The 15,487-nt window shown below is 49.1% G+C and overlaps 1 protein-coding gene across 7 annotated transcripts in view; it reads right to left on the bottom strand.

Annotated features, from left to right (window-relative positions):
* Window positions 1–15,487, bottom strand: part of LOC125088827 (leukocyte immunoglobulin-like receptor subfamily A member 6) — a 152,484-nt gene that overhangs the window by 12,348 nt on the left and 124,649 nt on the right. The window contains exons 1-8 of one of the 7 annotated variants that reach the window (XM_047710349.1): window positions 9,662–9,791; window positions 9,471–9,506; window positions 9,010–9,297; window positions 8,564–8,866; window positions 8,047–8,343; window positions 7,533–7,835; window positions 5,747–5,797; window positions 3,624–5,602 (exon numbers count right to left, since the gene is read on the bottom strand). The exons of 2 other annotated variants lie outside the window; for them this stretch is intronic. In XM_047710349.1, the coding sequence (XP_047566305.1) occupies window positions 5,466–5,602; window positions 5,747–5,797; window positions 7,533–7,835; window positions 8,047–8,343; window positions 8,564–8,866; window positions 9,010–9,297; window positions 9,471–9,506; window positions 9,662–9,695 (1,449 nt within the window). In that variant the 5' untranslated portion in view covers window positions 9,696–9,791 and the 3' untranslated portion in view covers window positions 3,624–5,465. Of the gene's footprint in view, window positions 1–3,622; window positions 5,603–5,738; window positions 5,798–7,532; window positions 7,836–8,046; window positions 8,344–8,563; window positions 8,867–9,009; window positions 9,298–9,470; window positions 9,507–9,661; window positions 9,792–15,487 lie in introns of those variants that run through there. 4 more of the 7 variants (XM_047710353.1, XM_047710352.1, XM_047710356.1 and 1 more) reach the window with 4 other exon arrangements.

Here is a 15,487-nt window from a genome sequence, read left to right as displayed (position 1 = left end):
TCTTCCAGTCCCGTCCATGTTGCTACAAAAGTTGCGTATTCATCCTTGCTGATGGAGGCATAATACTCCATAGTGTATATGGACCACGTCTTCCTTATCCATTCGTCCATTAAAGGGCATCTTGGTTCTTTCCACAGTTTGGCGACCGTGGCCATTGCTGCTATAAACATTGGGGTACAGATGGCCCTTCTTTTCACTCCATCTGTATCTTTGGGGTCAATACCCAGTAGTGCAATTGCAGGTTCATAGGGAAGCTCTCTTTTTAATTTCTTGAGGAACTTCCACACTGTTCTCCAAAGTGGCTGCACCAACTTGCATTCCCACCAACAGTGTAAGAGGGTTCCCCTTTCTCTACATCCTCTCCAACACATGTTGTTTCCTGTCTTGCTAATTGTGGCCATTCTAAGTGGTGTAAGGTGGTATCTCAATGTGCTTTTAAAAAAAAAGTTTATTTCTTTTCAGCGTAACAGTATTCATTGTTTTTGCACCACACCCAGTGCTCCATGCAATCCGTGCCCTCTCCAATAGCCACCACCTGGTTCCCTCAACCTCCCACCCCCCGCCCCTTCAAAACCCTCAGATTGTTTTTCAGAGTCCATAGTCTCTCATGGTTCAACTACCCTTCCAATTTCCCTCAACTCCCTTCTCCTCTCCATCTCCTCAATGTGCTTTTGATTTGAATCTCCCTGATGGCTAGTGATGATGAACAGTTTTTCATGTGTCTGATAGCCATTTGTATGTCTTCATTGGAGAAGTGTCTGTTCATGTCTTCTGCCCATTTTTTGATAGGATTCTCTGTTTTGTGTGTGTTGAGTTTGAGGAGTTCTTTATAGATGCTGGATATCAACCTTTTGTCTGTGCTGTCATTTGCAAATATCTTCTCCCATTCCGTGGGTTGCCTCTTTGTTTTGTTGACTGTTTCCTTTGCTGTGCAGAAGCTTTTGATCTTGATGAAGTCCCAAAAGTTCATTTTCGCTTTTGTTTCCTTTGCCTTTGGAGACATATCTTGAAAGAAGTTGCTGTGGCTGATATCGAAGAGATTACTGCCTATGTTCTCCTCTAGGATTCTGATGGACTCCTGTCTCACGTTGAGGTCTTTTATCCATTTTGAGTCTATCTGTGTGTACTGTGTAAGAGAATGGTCGAGTTTCATTCTTCTACATATAGCTGCCCAGTTTTCCCAGCACCATTTATTGAAAAGACTAAGGAAATATTGAAAAACAAAAGTTAAACTGGCGGCGTCACATTACCTGATTTCAAGCTTTACTACAAAGCTGTGACCACCAAGACAGCATGGTACTGGCATAAAAACAGGCACATAGACCAGTGGAACAGAGTAGAGAGCCCAGATATGGACCCTCAACTCTATGGTCAAATAGTCTTCGACAAAACAAGAAAAAAATATACAGTGGAAAAAAGACAGTCTCTTCAATAAGTGGGTTTCTTAAAAATTTTATTTTATTTTTTCAGTGTTCTAAGATTCATTGTTTATGTACAACACCAAGTGCTAAGTTTTTTTTACATCATTTTTAAAATTTAATTTCTTTTCAGTGTAACAGAATTCATTGTTTATGCACCACACCCAGTGCTCCATGCAATCCGTGCCCTCCTTAGTACCCACCACCAGGCTCACCCATCCCACTCTCCTCCCCTCCAAACCCCTCAGTTTAGTTTCTCAGAGTCCACAGTCTCTCCTGTCCATATATGCATATACAGTTGTTTCACATTTTTGAAATTATCAGCTTTCGCACATTTTTTATTATGTTCAGTTAGCCAACATATAGTACACCATTAGTTTTTGAGGTAGAGTTCAGTGGTTCATTAGCTGTGTATAACCCCCAGTCTCATCACAACATGTGCCACCTTTTTTGTGTTTCAGTTTATATTGCTAGGATATACACATAACAATTTTTATAGCTCCATTTCATTGTTTTGGACTGCAATATAGTATTTCTTGCATGAATATATCAACACGTATTTTTCCATTCCCATTATTATAGATATCTGGCTACAATGCATATCTAGATAATACAGGTGATAGAGATACTTTAACAACAGTATTCTTCTGACCCATAAACATGGGACATCTTTCATTTGTTTGGGTCTTCTTCATTTTCTTTCATCAAAAGTCTTACGGTTTTCAGGGTATAGCTTTCACCTCCTTGGCTAAATTTATTCCCAAATATTTTATTATTGATGTTATTATAAATGAGATTGTTTCCTCCCCTTCAACATCAATTCAGCTTTTATTGTATCTTTCAAATATCACAAATATTGTATTATGGTTGTCACAACATAACACAATAAAAAATAACAATAAAAAATAAAGTATCACAAATAAGTCTGAAAAATCATCTGGCATCTCGCAGTTTCTGTAGCTGGACAACTTAGATCTTGTTTATCAGCATGCTGAGCTGTTCTTTTCTCAGAAACATAGATACCACCCAAACGTTTTTTGGTAATCCTTCATTTTAACTCTTCTGGCCTACTGAATGGAAGCAGCTGAATTTGATACAAGTTCAATCTCATTTCCTTCAAGAGTTAACTCATCTCTCTGGGCTTGAGTTACTAAAAAGCAACACCTGGCCTCACCCAAACCCTGTGGATGTGTTTTTCACCAAAAAATTTTGGATTTTGATGGGAAAACCATTCTCCCAAATGACAACGGTATTGCTAAAGTCCTGTTGAGGTTTATGAGAGAACTAAACTGTTTGTTGCACTTAAAGCAAAAGTGCATGTCACCTTGTTATTTGAAGGGTGTGGAACAGCATACAGAGATTTGTCTGTGGGGCTACTGTGAGAATCAGCAGCACTGGACCGAGGTCTGGTCCCTACGGTACTTCAGGTCACAAGGGTTAAGATGGCCTTCATGTGGAGACACAGGACCCTGACCTGACAACTCCACTCACCAGGGGCACTTTCTGTTGGTGGCATTTGCAATGCCCACAGTCATTGCTTGGGGCCTGCTGGCTTATTCTGGGATCTCATAGAGCCTGGTTATCCTCGAGCTCAGAGCATTTCTCTTCCTGCAGGTGTAGAGGTGTAGAGGGTCATATTGCCATTGCCATGGAAATGGGTCAGCATATCTAGGACCCTCGTGTATGGTGAACCCCGGAGGAAATGGGGGTCTTTCTTCATGGGTCCCACTCTTTTCTCGCTCCAGAAGTAAGATCCATAAGGAAAGGAACTATTAACTGTGGGGCAAGAATTATTCCAGGGATTGTCATTAGAGGTTTTCCTGTGTTGGAAGCTCTCTGCCACCCAAAAGTCATTTCCACTTAAAAAAAAATTATTTTATATATATTTTAAAGATATTTAATTTATTTATTTGACAGAGAGAGATCACAAGTAGTCAGAGAGGCAGGCAGAGAGAGAGGGGAAAGCAGGGTCCCTGCTGAGCAGAGAGCCCCATATGGGCCTTGATCCCAGGACCTTGAGATCATGACCTGAGGCGAAGGGAGAGGCTTAACCCACTGAGCCACTCAGGTGCCCTATTTCCACTTTTTTTTTTAAAGATTTTATTTATTTATTTGACAGACAGAAATCACAAGTAGTCAGAGAGGCAGGCAGAGAGAGAGAGGGAGAAGCAGGCTTCCCGCTGAGGAGAGAGCCCGATGCGGGGCTCGATCCCAGGACCCTGGGATCACGACCCGAGCCGAAGGCAGAGGCTTTAACCCACTGAGCCACCCAGGCGCCCCCCTATTTCCACTTTTTAATACAACACTAAGGTCGAGGGGTTCTGTGTCTGTTTTCAAGGTCAAGCCCCTAATAAGTTTCCATCTAGGAATGGAGTGGAGAGAACTCTGACCCTGGAGACCAGCACCCTTGCACACAGCTTTCTGCCCTGAACTCTCAGAGATTAGGGATGGGACAGATGAGGAATGAGCTGGAACCGAGGTTCCTCCCAGCTGCTCAGGATGACGGTCTGGTAGGACAGAGGGCGAGTCCATGAGGAAGAACAGACAGATTCTTAGAGAGGGACCTATACGTAGCTCGGACATTTGTATGGTTTACCGCCATAATGGATTATGGGAAGCTTTTCCTCCCATTATTTATGGGGCTGAAGTTAGTCAGTTGTGCTTAAAAAATGACTGGTCTCTTCATGAACATTATGTATGTGATGGATTAATCCTATATGCAGGCTTCTTGACATGTGCTTTCCTATACACGATGTGGAGGATGAAATTGATCTGTACACTGCTGGTGGTTTCAGTTTGTGATTTTTCAACCTTAAAACATCCCATTCCACATTTGCCATTAAATACTAATTGTGTGGGATAGAACATTATGGTTTGTGTCTACACTGAGCAACACACTTGTCAATATTCTCCCACAGGCGCCACGCCGACACACGGCTGCTGCTAGGGTGTGGGCTCCTGGGGCGGAGCTGCGCCCCTTACTTTCACCAGGTGACTCTGATCTGCTCCCCAGCCTGTCCTTAGCAGTTTATACTCCTACCAGGAATGTGCTGGGATCTCAGTACACAGTATTTTCTCCAACGATGGCTGTTGCCATTGTGTTCTCTTGCCTGTCCTGTGGCTGTAGTAGGATTTGTGTGTCACAGTTTCCCTGAAACCGTGGCATTACACTGAGCTGGAAAATACCAGGATGTTTACAATACAGGGAGGCACACGTGCACGTTGGGATGACCAGTGAGGTGAGCCCACAGCTGGATCACACTCACTCGTGATGACGGTGTATCCATGACTCCCACCTGGGTGCACAGTGCGTTCACACGGCTCCTTGATGTTGCCCATGACGGGAGTGTTTACACCAAAGAAGTGGGCAAATACTACAAATCACAACTTTAAAACAAACAAACAAACAAACATTTAATCCATGGAGTCAGTGTAGCAGCTCCCCACCTGGCTACACTTCAAACACCCCTAAACTCACTCAAACTGATGGTGTTTCTGGAAGATTCCACCAGGTGTCGCCACATGAGGACAGAAGAGCTCTGTGAGTCTAGAGAGGGTTCAGGGAATAGTTTTGGATTCATCTGTTACAACGTGGTCCAAATTTTCACCCACTTATTTACTTATGAAAACAGAGTCCGTGTTTTGGGCTGAAGGGATGGAGGACAGTAGCGCCCATCAGGGAAAGTGGAAATGGAAAGTGAAGGAAAATGTATCCCACGAAGCTGGACCAGAGCTGCCGCTGTTGGAAGGTATGAACCAGCCCTGCTGTGTGGGACGAACCCTCAAGTCACAGGGATGAGGAAAGACAGGGGCAGTCAAGGATGTCCAACAATGCAGGAGGGAAACCACCACAAGTCACGAGGGATCAGTCCCGGACAGCGAGCATCCCAGACATGTCCTACCACCTGAACCATGCTCGCCCTCGATGTTGTCAGCAGACAGATCAGCAAGCATGAGCTGCAGGCTTTCTTCCAGATCCCTCTGGGCACCTGGGACGCATGCCCACAGCTCTGCCACACGGAGTGGTGGCCTTGTTCCCACTCGTGTTTAGCTCCTGGCTGCGTCTGGGGTCCTTCTCTGGCTGTGCTGAGCCTCTAGCAGCAGAATCCCGAGGACCACCAGGATCAAGGCAGCCATGCCCAGGCGGGTCAGATTCTCCACCGTGTAATCTCTGGGATCCGAGGCTAGGAATGAGGACAGAGAGGTTGCAGAGGTCAGGGTGGACCCAAACCACCCAGGATCCTGCATGTCCACCCAAGGTACCTGCCTCCCCCAAGAGAACACCCCCCTCCACAGCAGCCCCATCACTGGGACTTTCTCCTACTCACCACTGCTGGGGTCTGAGTTGTTTTGGGGTGGGCTCACGGTGCCTGCTGCTTCTGCAGGGAAGATGGAAGCAGATGGAAGGAGCTAGAGACCCCCTTCTAGCCTGTCCTCTGCTCTGTGTCTCTATCCCTCAGCCTGTCACTATGTGGTTTTTGTACAGTTCCTGAACTAGCCCTTCTCTGCACTAGGGGCTTTCCTCTGCTCTCCTCCCTGGATTCCTTCAGCCTCCTTGTTCTCTTTGATTTCAGACTCTGCTTCTGAGTCACTCGGGATAGATAGATTCTGGCTGTGCCCCACCAGCTCAGGGTTGCAGAGAAAAATGGCCTCCAGCCCAGAAATCATCATGTCCTCACACGTTCTCCGCTCAGTCTGGGACACAAGACTTCCTGGGCTCTTGTCCCTGTAGATGACAGTTCCTACTTATTCAGTAGCCGAGGTCCCAGCAGCATCCATGGGTGAGGGTCTGGAGCAGGGGCTCCTGACTGTCAGGAGTACAGAGGGGCTGATGTCTGGGGCCGGGTCCCTGTCCCTCCATGTCAACCAGCTCCCTTCCTTCAGGGTCAGCACTTTATTCTGTACCTACAGTATTCCTCCTTGGTTATGTTCATTAATTCATTCTTCATTTACTTACAGATACCCACAGTGCCACACACACACACACACACACACACACACACACACAGAGAGAGAGAGAGAGAGAGAGAGAGGGATCTGTGTGCGCACATCTACAACAGACATATAAATATGTATCCACAAAAGGTGATGGTCAGTCACTAGGTCATAGGAACACCCTTATTGCTTTCATGCAGTGTGGATAGAGATGGGAAAAAGAGCTACATAAGTAAATAAAAAATTAAATAATAAATAAATGGGATGCCTGGGTGGCTCAGATGGTTGAGCAGCTGCCTTCGGCTCAGGTCATGATCCCAGCATCCTGGGATCGAGTCCCACATTGGGCTCCTTGCTCATTGGGGAGCCTGCTTCTCCCTCTGCCTCTGCCTGCCATTCTGTCTGCCTGTGCTTGCTCTCTCTCCCTCTCTCTCTCTGACAAATAAAATAAATAAATAAATAAATAAATGAACAAAAAATAAATGAGACTCATTGAAAACATGCTAAGACCCGGGAGTGCCCAGAGCTTGTGCCCCACAAGGACCCTGTGAATCCATCTAACCCCAATGCACACAGGAGAAGGAGGACTGGTTTCTGAGTCTGGCGTCCCTGTCACCTGAGTTCCCTTTGTCATCATCTGCAGGTGCTGCTCTAGAAGGTGTGAGAAGCAGACACAGGGACACTGGACCAGGGTCCACACACAACGCAGAGTGGAAACCAGTGCACATGGACACAGGGTACAGCCTCCCTGGGGACTCCTGTGAGCCGGGATTGGCCCCTCCTGGGTCTCAGGTGTGCACTGAGGGGCATGGAGGCTCCCAGGTGAGTACGGGGGCAGCAGAGCAGTGCCCGCAGGTGGGGAGACTTCTGTGCAGGAGAGTGTCCCATGGGGCTGACAACACCATCATATTCTGCTATGGAGGGACAGGAGGTAGTGGGAGGCGCTGTCCACTCACCATCATCCTCACTCACCCCCCACGTGGCCCCTACTCCTTAGTCTGCTGAGACTGTAGGATGGGGGACACCGGGTGCACACTGTGGATCTTCCCAACCTCTCCAGGGCAGGACCCTCCTCTGTGGAGCCCCCGTGACCCCCACATGTGTTACTGTGTCAGGCTTTCCTGAGACGTGTGTCCTGAGCTGACAGAGCTTAGACAGCACAGGGTCAGGGACCCTCACCTGAGACCAGCAGCTCCAGGGGGTCACTGGGCTGTGACAACAGGTAAGGGGAGATTCTGGAAGAGCCGTAGCACCTGTAGGTCCCCCTGTGGGCTGAGGTCACAGGACTCATGGAGAATTCAGCCTGGTGCTGCCCAGCTCGGTACTGTGATCTAAGATGCAGCGGGGGATCAGCTGCCCCCTCCTTGGACAGAAGGAAAGTGTCCACAGAGCTCCGTGACTGACACAGCAGGGTCACATTCTCTCCTGGGGCCACCGTGGGTCCAGGCTGCACCGAGAGAGAGGGTGTGTAGGGCAGCTGTCCTAGAGAGAGGAAGGGCGGGTGAGGGGCTGTCCAGACCTTGCTCTGAACTGAGTCTGTCTGTGTCCTCTGAGTCTGTCCCTTCCCATCCCCCGTCTCTGTCTCTCTCTCCCTGGGGAGCCCCCACCCCTGGTCTGGGCCACCACCACCTGGGGCTCCCCTGGTGGGACCTATGCAGAGTCTGCAGTCCTGACTGATGCCGTGAGCCCTCACCTGTGAGCAGGATGTCCAGGGGGTCACTGGGGGCCGACCACTCGGAGGAGAGGTTGTGTCCACCATAGCACGTGTACCGGCCTCTGAGGGCAGGTCTCACAGGGCCCAGGGGGAAGTCTGCCCCAGAGAGCCCTGCCTGGGGCTGCCAGCCAAGCTTCCAGGGAGGGCCACGTGCTCCATCCTTCGACAGAGCAAATCTGTCATAGCCAACATCAGAGTGACACTGGAGAGTCAGGCTCTGTCCAGAGGTCACGACAGGGCCCTGCTGGGTCAGGAGGGAGGGCTTCCCCGACACACCTGGGAGAGACCAGCCATGGATGGCAGGGACTGCTTCTTCCCAAACCTCCCTTCTCCCGTCCTGACCCCCGCGTCTCACTGTCCATCACCGTCAGTGACGCTGACCTGTGAGTCCCTGTGGTCCCCTCACCCACCCTCTCATTGGGGCTCCCCTGGGAGCAGAGTCCCTGTTAACCTGTCTGGTGCCTCAAAACACGGATGGGGCAACAGACTTTCTCACCTGAGACCAGCAGCTCCAGGGGGACACTGGGGTCCGACCACACCAGGGGGGTGTTGCTGTAATAGCCGTAGCATCTGAATCTCCACTTGTGGTTGGGGGTCACGGGGCCCACAGGGAACAGGGCCTGGGTCCCGCCACGGGGGGCTGCCTGGGAGACCAGGGTCCAGGAGGGCTGGCGCTCTCCTTCCTTCATCAGGACGAACCTGTGGAATCCCATCCATGAGGCACACTGGAGGGTAACGTTCCCTCCTGAGGTCACCACAGGGCTGGGCAGGGCTGAGAGGCTGGGTTTGCCCTGGGATCCTAGGAGAGGAGGAGGGGGTGGTGTTAAATGGGGCTCAGACCCTCACATTATCCCCAGGCTGGGCTGTGTTAGGGAGACCCCTGAGAGCCGACCCCCTTCCTGAGGGCAGAGTCTGAGTCTGGGACCCTGAGTGGGCTCCCACCTGTCACCACCACAAGCTCCAGGGGGTCACTGGGCTCTGACCAGCCAGTGGGACTGAGAAAGTCACAGCGGTATCTTCCTGCATATACATCTGTCATGTGTGTGATGGAGAACTTGGCCTTGTCCCTGGGTTCCACTGTCTTCTCTCTGTCCCAGGTCCTTGACTCTCCCTCTTTACGCAGGTGGTACTCCTGGGCCTCCAATGCCCCCTGACACCAGATGGTCACAGGTGTCCCCCAGGGAATCACAGAGCCTGGTTCAGCCCAGATGGTGGGTTTGGGGAGGGTCCCTGGAAGGAAACAGAGGCTGGGACACAGACTTTCCAGGTCTCAGTTCAGCCTCAAACTCCTAGACATTCCCGTCGGTCTGTCCAGAACTTCTATTCTCCATCCCCCGTTGCCTGGTGGATGACTCCTGTCCCCACTGAGGAGGTGGGCCTAGGACCCCTGGGGACAGACTCACCTGTCTGCGCTCTGGTCCTGGGGCTCACACTCAGCCCTGGAAGAGAGTCCCTGTGAGAGGTTTGCCCCGAATCCTAGCAGAACCCCTCCTCCCCTGAGCCTCCTGAGCCTGGGGCCTGGGAGAGACCAGGGTCTAACTGTGGAGCGGTTCCCTCCCAGAGTAGGGTGTCCCCTCCCCTACTCAGATCTCACCGAGACAGAGCAGGGCAGTGAGGGTGGGGGTCATGGCGTCTCCTCTCTCTGGTTCTGGCGGTGCAGACAGAGGCCCCACTGCAACCGTGGGACAGACAGACACACAGGGTGTGGCCACACGGAGGCCTGTCCTGCCTGTCACAGGGTTGTCACGTCAGCAGTCCCCAGAAAGGCGAACAGTCCCTCCCGAGACCCAGCCTAGCTCTGGTGTCCATGACGGTGAGGCAGGCGGACCCTGAGGCTTCCTGAGATGCCCCATCCAGGTGAGGGGACCAGGGCAGGTCCTTCCCTCCCAGAGGTAGCCCATTTGGTCTCCTTCTTCCTCAGCACATCCGGGGTCCCCACCATGGCAAGGGTCCCCAGACCCCGGGAATGCTGTGAAGGATGTGGGTTCCTGCTGCCCTGCGGAGGTCATGTCAGCACCGACACCTGTGACAAATCTGCTCTGCTCAGGATGAAATCATGGTGGCAATGAGGCCAGGGGAGAAATAGGGGCAAATAAGGAAGGAAACACAGCCCCTCTCCTGGCCCTGGAGCGTGGGCTTTCTTTCTGCACAGCCTCTGTGGATTTCTCTATTTTCCTCTGACACTGTCCACTTCCCCTTCCTGGGAGCACATCTCTGAGTCTGGGCTGGTTCCTCTGTCCCTTGATCCAGGAGCAGAGACGTCCTCCCCACATCCGGTGTCCTTTCCGTGAGCTGTAGGGAGCAATTCATGGGTGAGTGCTGTGATTTGGGGAACAAAGCTGATTCTCATGTGAGTACTACTGCTGTGTCCGCTGCCCTGGTGACCTTGTGCACATCACCTGGTCTGTAGCCTGCTGCCCTGAACCCCACTCAAAGTGGTTGTGGGGTCAGGGGGACCTTAAACGTGGGTGCAATCAGTCATTGATAGTTTCCTGACCTGATTAAGAGGGGTGTGGCTGAGATACAAGAGGTCCATGTGTCAGACTCCACAATCAGGGTGGACCAGAGATACTCGCCCTCGAGAGACCCTATGTGTCCCTACAGCTGAGAAATGCTGTTGGTGATGTTTCTGAAAGGTTTACAATAACATTTTGTAGGAAATATGAAAGAAGAGTTCGGGAATTGAGGGGGACTACAACAGAACAGAGATGAAAGCTGAGTGACCACAGTGCCTGGAGTCCAGCTGAGGGTGGTCAAATATGACTTCCGCCTCTGTGTGGCCAGAAGAGGTGCCACATTCTAGCAGGCAGGAAGGGTATTGAGTTTCAGGGTGACTGTGGAATCAGCGAGACCCCTCCACTATGTGTGGGGTGGCCACTGGCATGTCTCTGTGCTCTGCCTGAGCCCAGAGGTCAGCCCTGAGCCACATCCCCTCTGTGTGTGTGTGGAATGGTTCTGTCCCGTGGACCCACCCTCCACTGGTGTCTGCCCATGGGTCGGTGTGCGGTTCCCATGAGAGCCATCCCTGATGGACACATTCCTGCTCAGACGTTAAGTTCGGAGAGAGGATGCACAGGGCAGAGCGACAGGGACCATCCACCCCTTACAGTCCTGAAATCAGGGCAGCTCTGGAATCAACTGTGTCTGGAACTCAGGGGTGTGGGAGGTGAGTGTGGGTGTGGGAGGTGAATGGACATCAGAGAGTGGCCCCGATATGTGAGCAGTGCTATGGAAGACTGGGTGCAGAGTGGTCCGTCATCGTCCAGGTCATGGAACAGTAGGAATGTGGGAAAGACATTTTGCACTAAGAATGTGAAATATTGAAGGGAAGAGACAAGAAGGTGGAAGAGTGGGAGACCCCGTCTCATCCGATCCCTTGAATTTAACTACGTAACTATCAATCCATTCTGCACAACATGAATTCAACCTGAGATCCAAGCAAAAAAAATACCTGGAACTCTACAAGTGGAGAAGAGAGCACTTTTTTCAAGGTGGGATGTCCAGAGATGTGAATCTGAGGGGAGATACCAAAGACAAAGGGAGGGACGGGAGCCTTCTTGTGTCCTCCACTAAGAAGTGTTATAGCCCCCGAGGGCAAAATATGAACCCTTACAAATCTCCTCCAGTGAGAGATATGGCTGCCTGAAAGGGGCTCTTGGGATGAAACAGACAGACTTCTAGGTGGGTCAGTGTGGTCCCTGGACCCCAGGAGCCTCAAAAATAATGTAGTGCCTGAGCCGGTAGAGTTCCTAAGCAGCGGAGCGGGGAAACTGGTTATGGTCAGTGAGCCTGGGGGTCGGGGGGACTCTCAGCTTGACTTACCACAAACCCCGAGCTGTGTCAACTGCGGAGACTGCTGTCAGCCTGGGCACCCTGCAGAGGACTGGAACATGGGGACCTCCCACCATCCTCCAGGATGGGCAAAATGGGTCCACTCTCGACTGGGCAGCAGCTCTGAGGGTGACAGGCCACTAAAGGACAGTACAGAGCTGCCCTCTGCCTTCCCCCAGGAGGGGCAGAGCTTGTGCGTTCCATACGGTGACTGCTCTCAGTTCCAGTACCCTACAAAGGGCAGTATCGTGGGACCCTCGACTTTCTCCTGAAGGATCAGGTGGTCATGCACCGCAGGAGTCTGCTGAGTTTGGCACACATAAAAGTCAGGACCTTTATTTTTTTTAAGATTTTATTTATTTATTTGACAGATTAAGAGATATTGAACATGAGTGGGGTTAGGGGTTGGCAGCAGGGAGAGGGAGAAGGAGAAGGAGGCTCCCCGTGGAGCAGGAAGCCTGATCCAGAGTTTTTTTTTAAATTTTTTATTTCTTTTCAGCGTAACAGTATTCATTGTTTTTGCACCACACCCAGTGCTCCGTGCAATCCGTGCCCTCCCTAATACCCACCACCTGGTTCCCCCAACCTCCCACCCCCTGCCCCTTCAAAACCCTCAGATTGTTTTTCAGAGTCCATAGTCTCTTGTGGTTCACCTTAAACAAGGGGAGAAGGAGAGGAGAAGTCAGAACCTTTTATCTCAGAGGGTTCACTGAAGGGAGGGGACCACAGTCTTTTCAGCTCTGGACTGCAGATTGGGGCACAGCGATTTTTATTTTGATCCTCTAAAGAGCCACAGAAAGCCTTCAGGGGAAAAAAGGCACACAGAGAATGAGCTTACACTGAGCCTAGCCCACTGGCAAGGGGCAGTGAACTCCCACCCTGAGGAGGACATCTGAGAAGCAGCATCGCAGCAGGCCCTCCCCCAGAAGACACAGGTGCACAAGTTAATGGATTTCAGAAGAGTGTAAAACTCCAGCACTATGGGAACATAGTAGAGAGAATTCCATTTTTCCCCCCTCACGATTCATTCTCTTTCAGTTTAAAATTTTCCATTTCTCTTCAAAACCCTTTTAAAGGAGCAGGGGTGGGAGGTTGGGGGAGCCAGGTGGTGGGTATTAAGGAGGGCACGTATTGCATGGAACACTGGGTGCGGTGCATAAACAATGAATTGTTACACTCAAAAGAAATTTAAAAAATCTGTAATAAATACAGCAAAATGAAAATAAATTTCAATTTCTCTTTTTTTTGTTTCTCTCTTTTTTCTTTTTCTTTTTTTTAAATTTCTTTTCAGCATAACAGAATTCATTGTTTCTGCACCACACCCAGTGCTCCATGCAATACGTGCCCTCCTTAATACCCACCACCTGGCTCCCCCACCCTCCCACCCCCTGCTTCTTCAAAACCCGCAGATTGTTTTTCAGAGTCCATAGTCCCTCATGGTTCACCTCCCCTTCCAATTTCCCTCAACTCCCTTCTCCTCTCCATCTCCCCTTGTCCTCCATGCTATTTGTTTTGCTCCACAAATAAGTGAAACCATATGATAATTGACTCTCTCTGCTTGACTTATTTCACTCAGCATCATCTCTTCCAGTCCCGTCCATGTTGCTACAAAAGTTGCGTATTCATCCTTTCTGATGGAGGCATAATACTCCATCGTGTATATGGACCACATCTTCCTTATCCATTCGTCCGTTGAAGGGCATCTTGGTTCTTTCCACAGTTTGGCGACCGTGGCCATTGCTGCTATGAACATTGGGGTACAGATGGCCCTTCTTTTCACTCTATCTGTATCTTTGGGGTAAATTCCCAGTAGTGCAATGGCAGGGTCATAGGGAAGCTCTCTTTTTAATTTCTTGAGGAATCTCCACACTGTTCTCCAAAGTGGCTGCACCAACTTGCATTCCCACCAACAGTGTAAGATGGTTCCCCTTTCTCCACATTCCCTCCAACACATGTTGTTTCCTGTCTTGCTAATTGTAGCCATTCTAACTGGTATAAGGTGATATCTCAATGTGGTTTTAATTTGAATCTCCCTGATGGCTAGTGATGATGAACATTTTTTCATGGGTCTGATAGCCATTTGTATGTCTTCATTGGAGAAGTGTCTGTTCATGTCTTCTGCCCATTTTTTGATATGATTGTCTGTTTTGTGTGTGTTGAGTTTGAGGAGTTCTTTATGGATCCTGGATATCAACCTTTTGTCTGTACTGTCATTTGCAAATATCTTCTCCCATTCCGTGGGTTGCCGCTTTGTTTTGTTGACTGTTTCCTTTGCTGTGCAGAAGCTTTTGATCTTGATGAAGTCCCAAAAGTTCATCTTCGCTTTTGTTTCCATTGCCTTTGGAGACATATCTTGAAAGAAGTTGCTGTGGCTGATATCGAAGAGGTTACTGCCTATGTTCTCCTCTAGGATTCTGATGGATTCCTGTCTCACGTTGAGGTCTTTTATAATTTTGAGTTTATCTTTGTGTATGGTGTAAGAGAATGTTCGAGTTTCATTCTTCTGCATATAGCTGTCCAGTTTTCCCAGCACCATTTATTGAAGAGACTTTTTTCCACTGTATATTTTTTCCTGTTTTGTCGAAGATTATTTGCCCATAGAGTTGAGGGTCCATATCTGGGCTCTCTCCTCTGTTCCACTGGCCTATGTGTCTGTTTTTATACCAGTACCATGCTGTCTTGGGGATCACAGCTTTGTAGTAAAGCTTGAAATCAGGTAACGTGATGCCCCCAGTTGTATTTTTGTTTTTCAACATTTCCTTAGCAATTCGGGGTCTCTTCTGGTTCCATACAAATTTTTGGATTATTTACTCCAGCTCTTTGAAGAATACTGGTGGAATTTTGATAGGAATGGCATTAAAAGTATAGATTGCTCTAGGCAGTATAGACATTTTAACAATGTTTATTCTTCCGATCCAAGAGCATGGAATGGTCTTCCATCTTTTTGTGTCTTCTTCAATTTCTTTCAAGAGTGTTCTGTAGTTCCTCGAGTATAGATCCTTAACCTCTTTGGTTAGGTTTATTCCCAGGTATCTTATGGTTCTTGGTGCTATGGTAAATGGAATCGATTCTCTAATTTCCCTTTCTGTATTTTCATTGTTAGTGTATAAGAAAGCCACTGATTTCTGTGCATTGACTTTGTATCCTTCCACGTTGCTGAATTGCTGTATGAGTTCTAGTAGTTTGGGGGTGGAGTCTTTAGGGTTTTTCATATAAAGAATCATGTCATCTGTGAAGAGAGAGAGTTTGACTTCTTCATTGCCAATTTGGATACCTTTTATTTCTCTTTGTTGTCTGATTGCTCTTGCTAGGACTTCTAATACTATGTTGAACATGACAGATTCCCTGGGGAATTCTACCAAACTTTCCAAGAAGAAATAACATCTATTCTCCTGAAGCTGTTTCAAAAAATTGAAGCAGAAGGAAAACTTCCAGTCTCTCTTTTTTTAATTCTTTTCAGCTTAACAGTATTCATTGTTTTTGCACCACACCCAGTTCTCCATGCAATCCGTGCCCTCTCTAATACCCACCACCTGGTTCCCCCAACCTCCCACCCCTTGCCCTTCAAAACCCTCAGATTGTTTGTCAG

This window comes from Lutra lutra, chromosome 17 (genome assembly GCF_902655055.1).
Source record: "Lutra lutra chromosome 17, mLutLut1.2, whole genome shotgun sequence".
Classification (NCBI taxonomy): Eukaryota; Metazoa; Chordata; class Mammalia; order Carnivora; family Mustelidae; genus Lutra; species Lutra lutra.
This window is presented reverse-complemented; position numbering and strand designations above follow the sequence as displayed.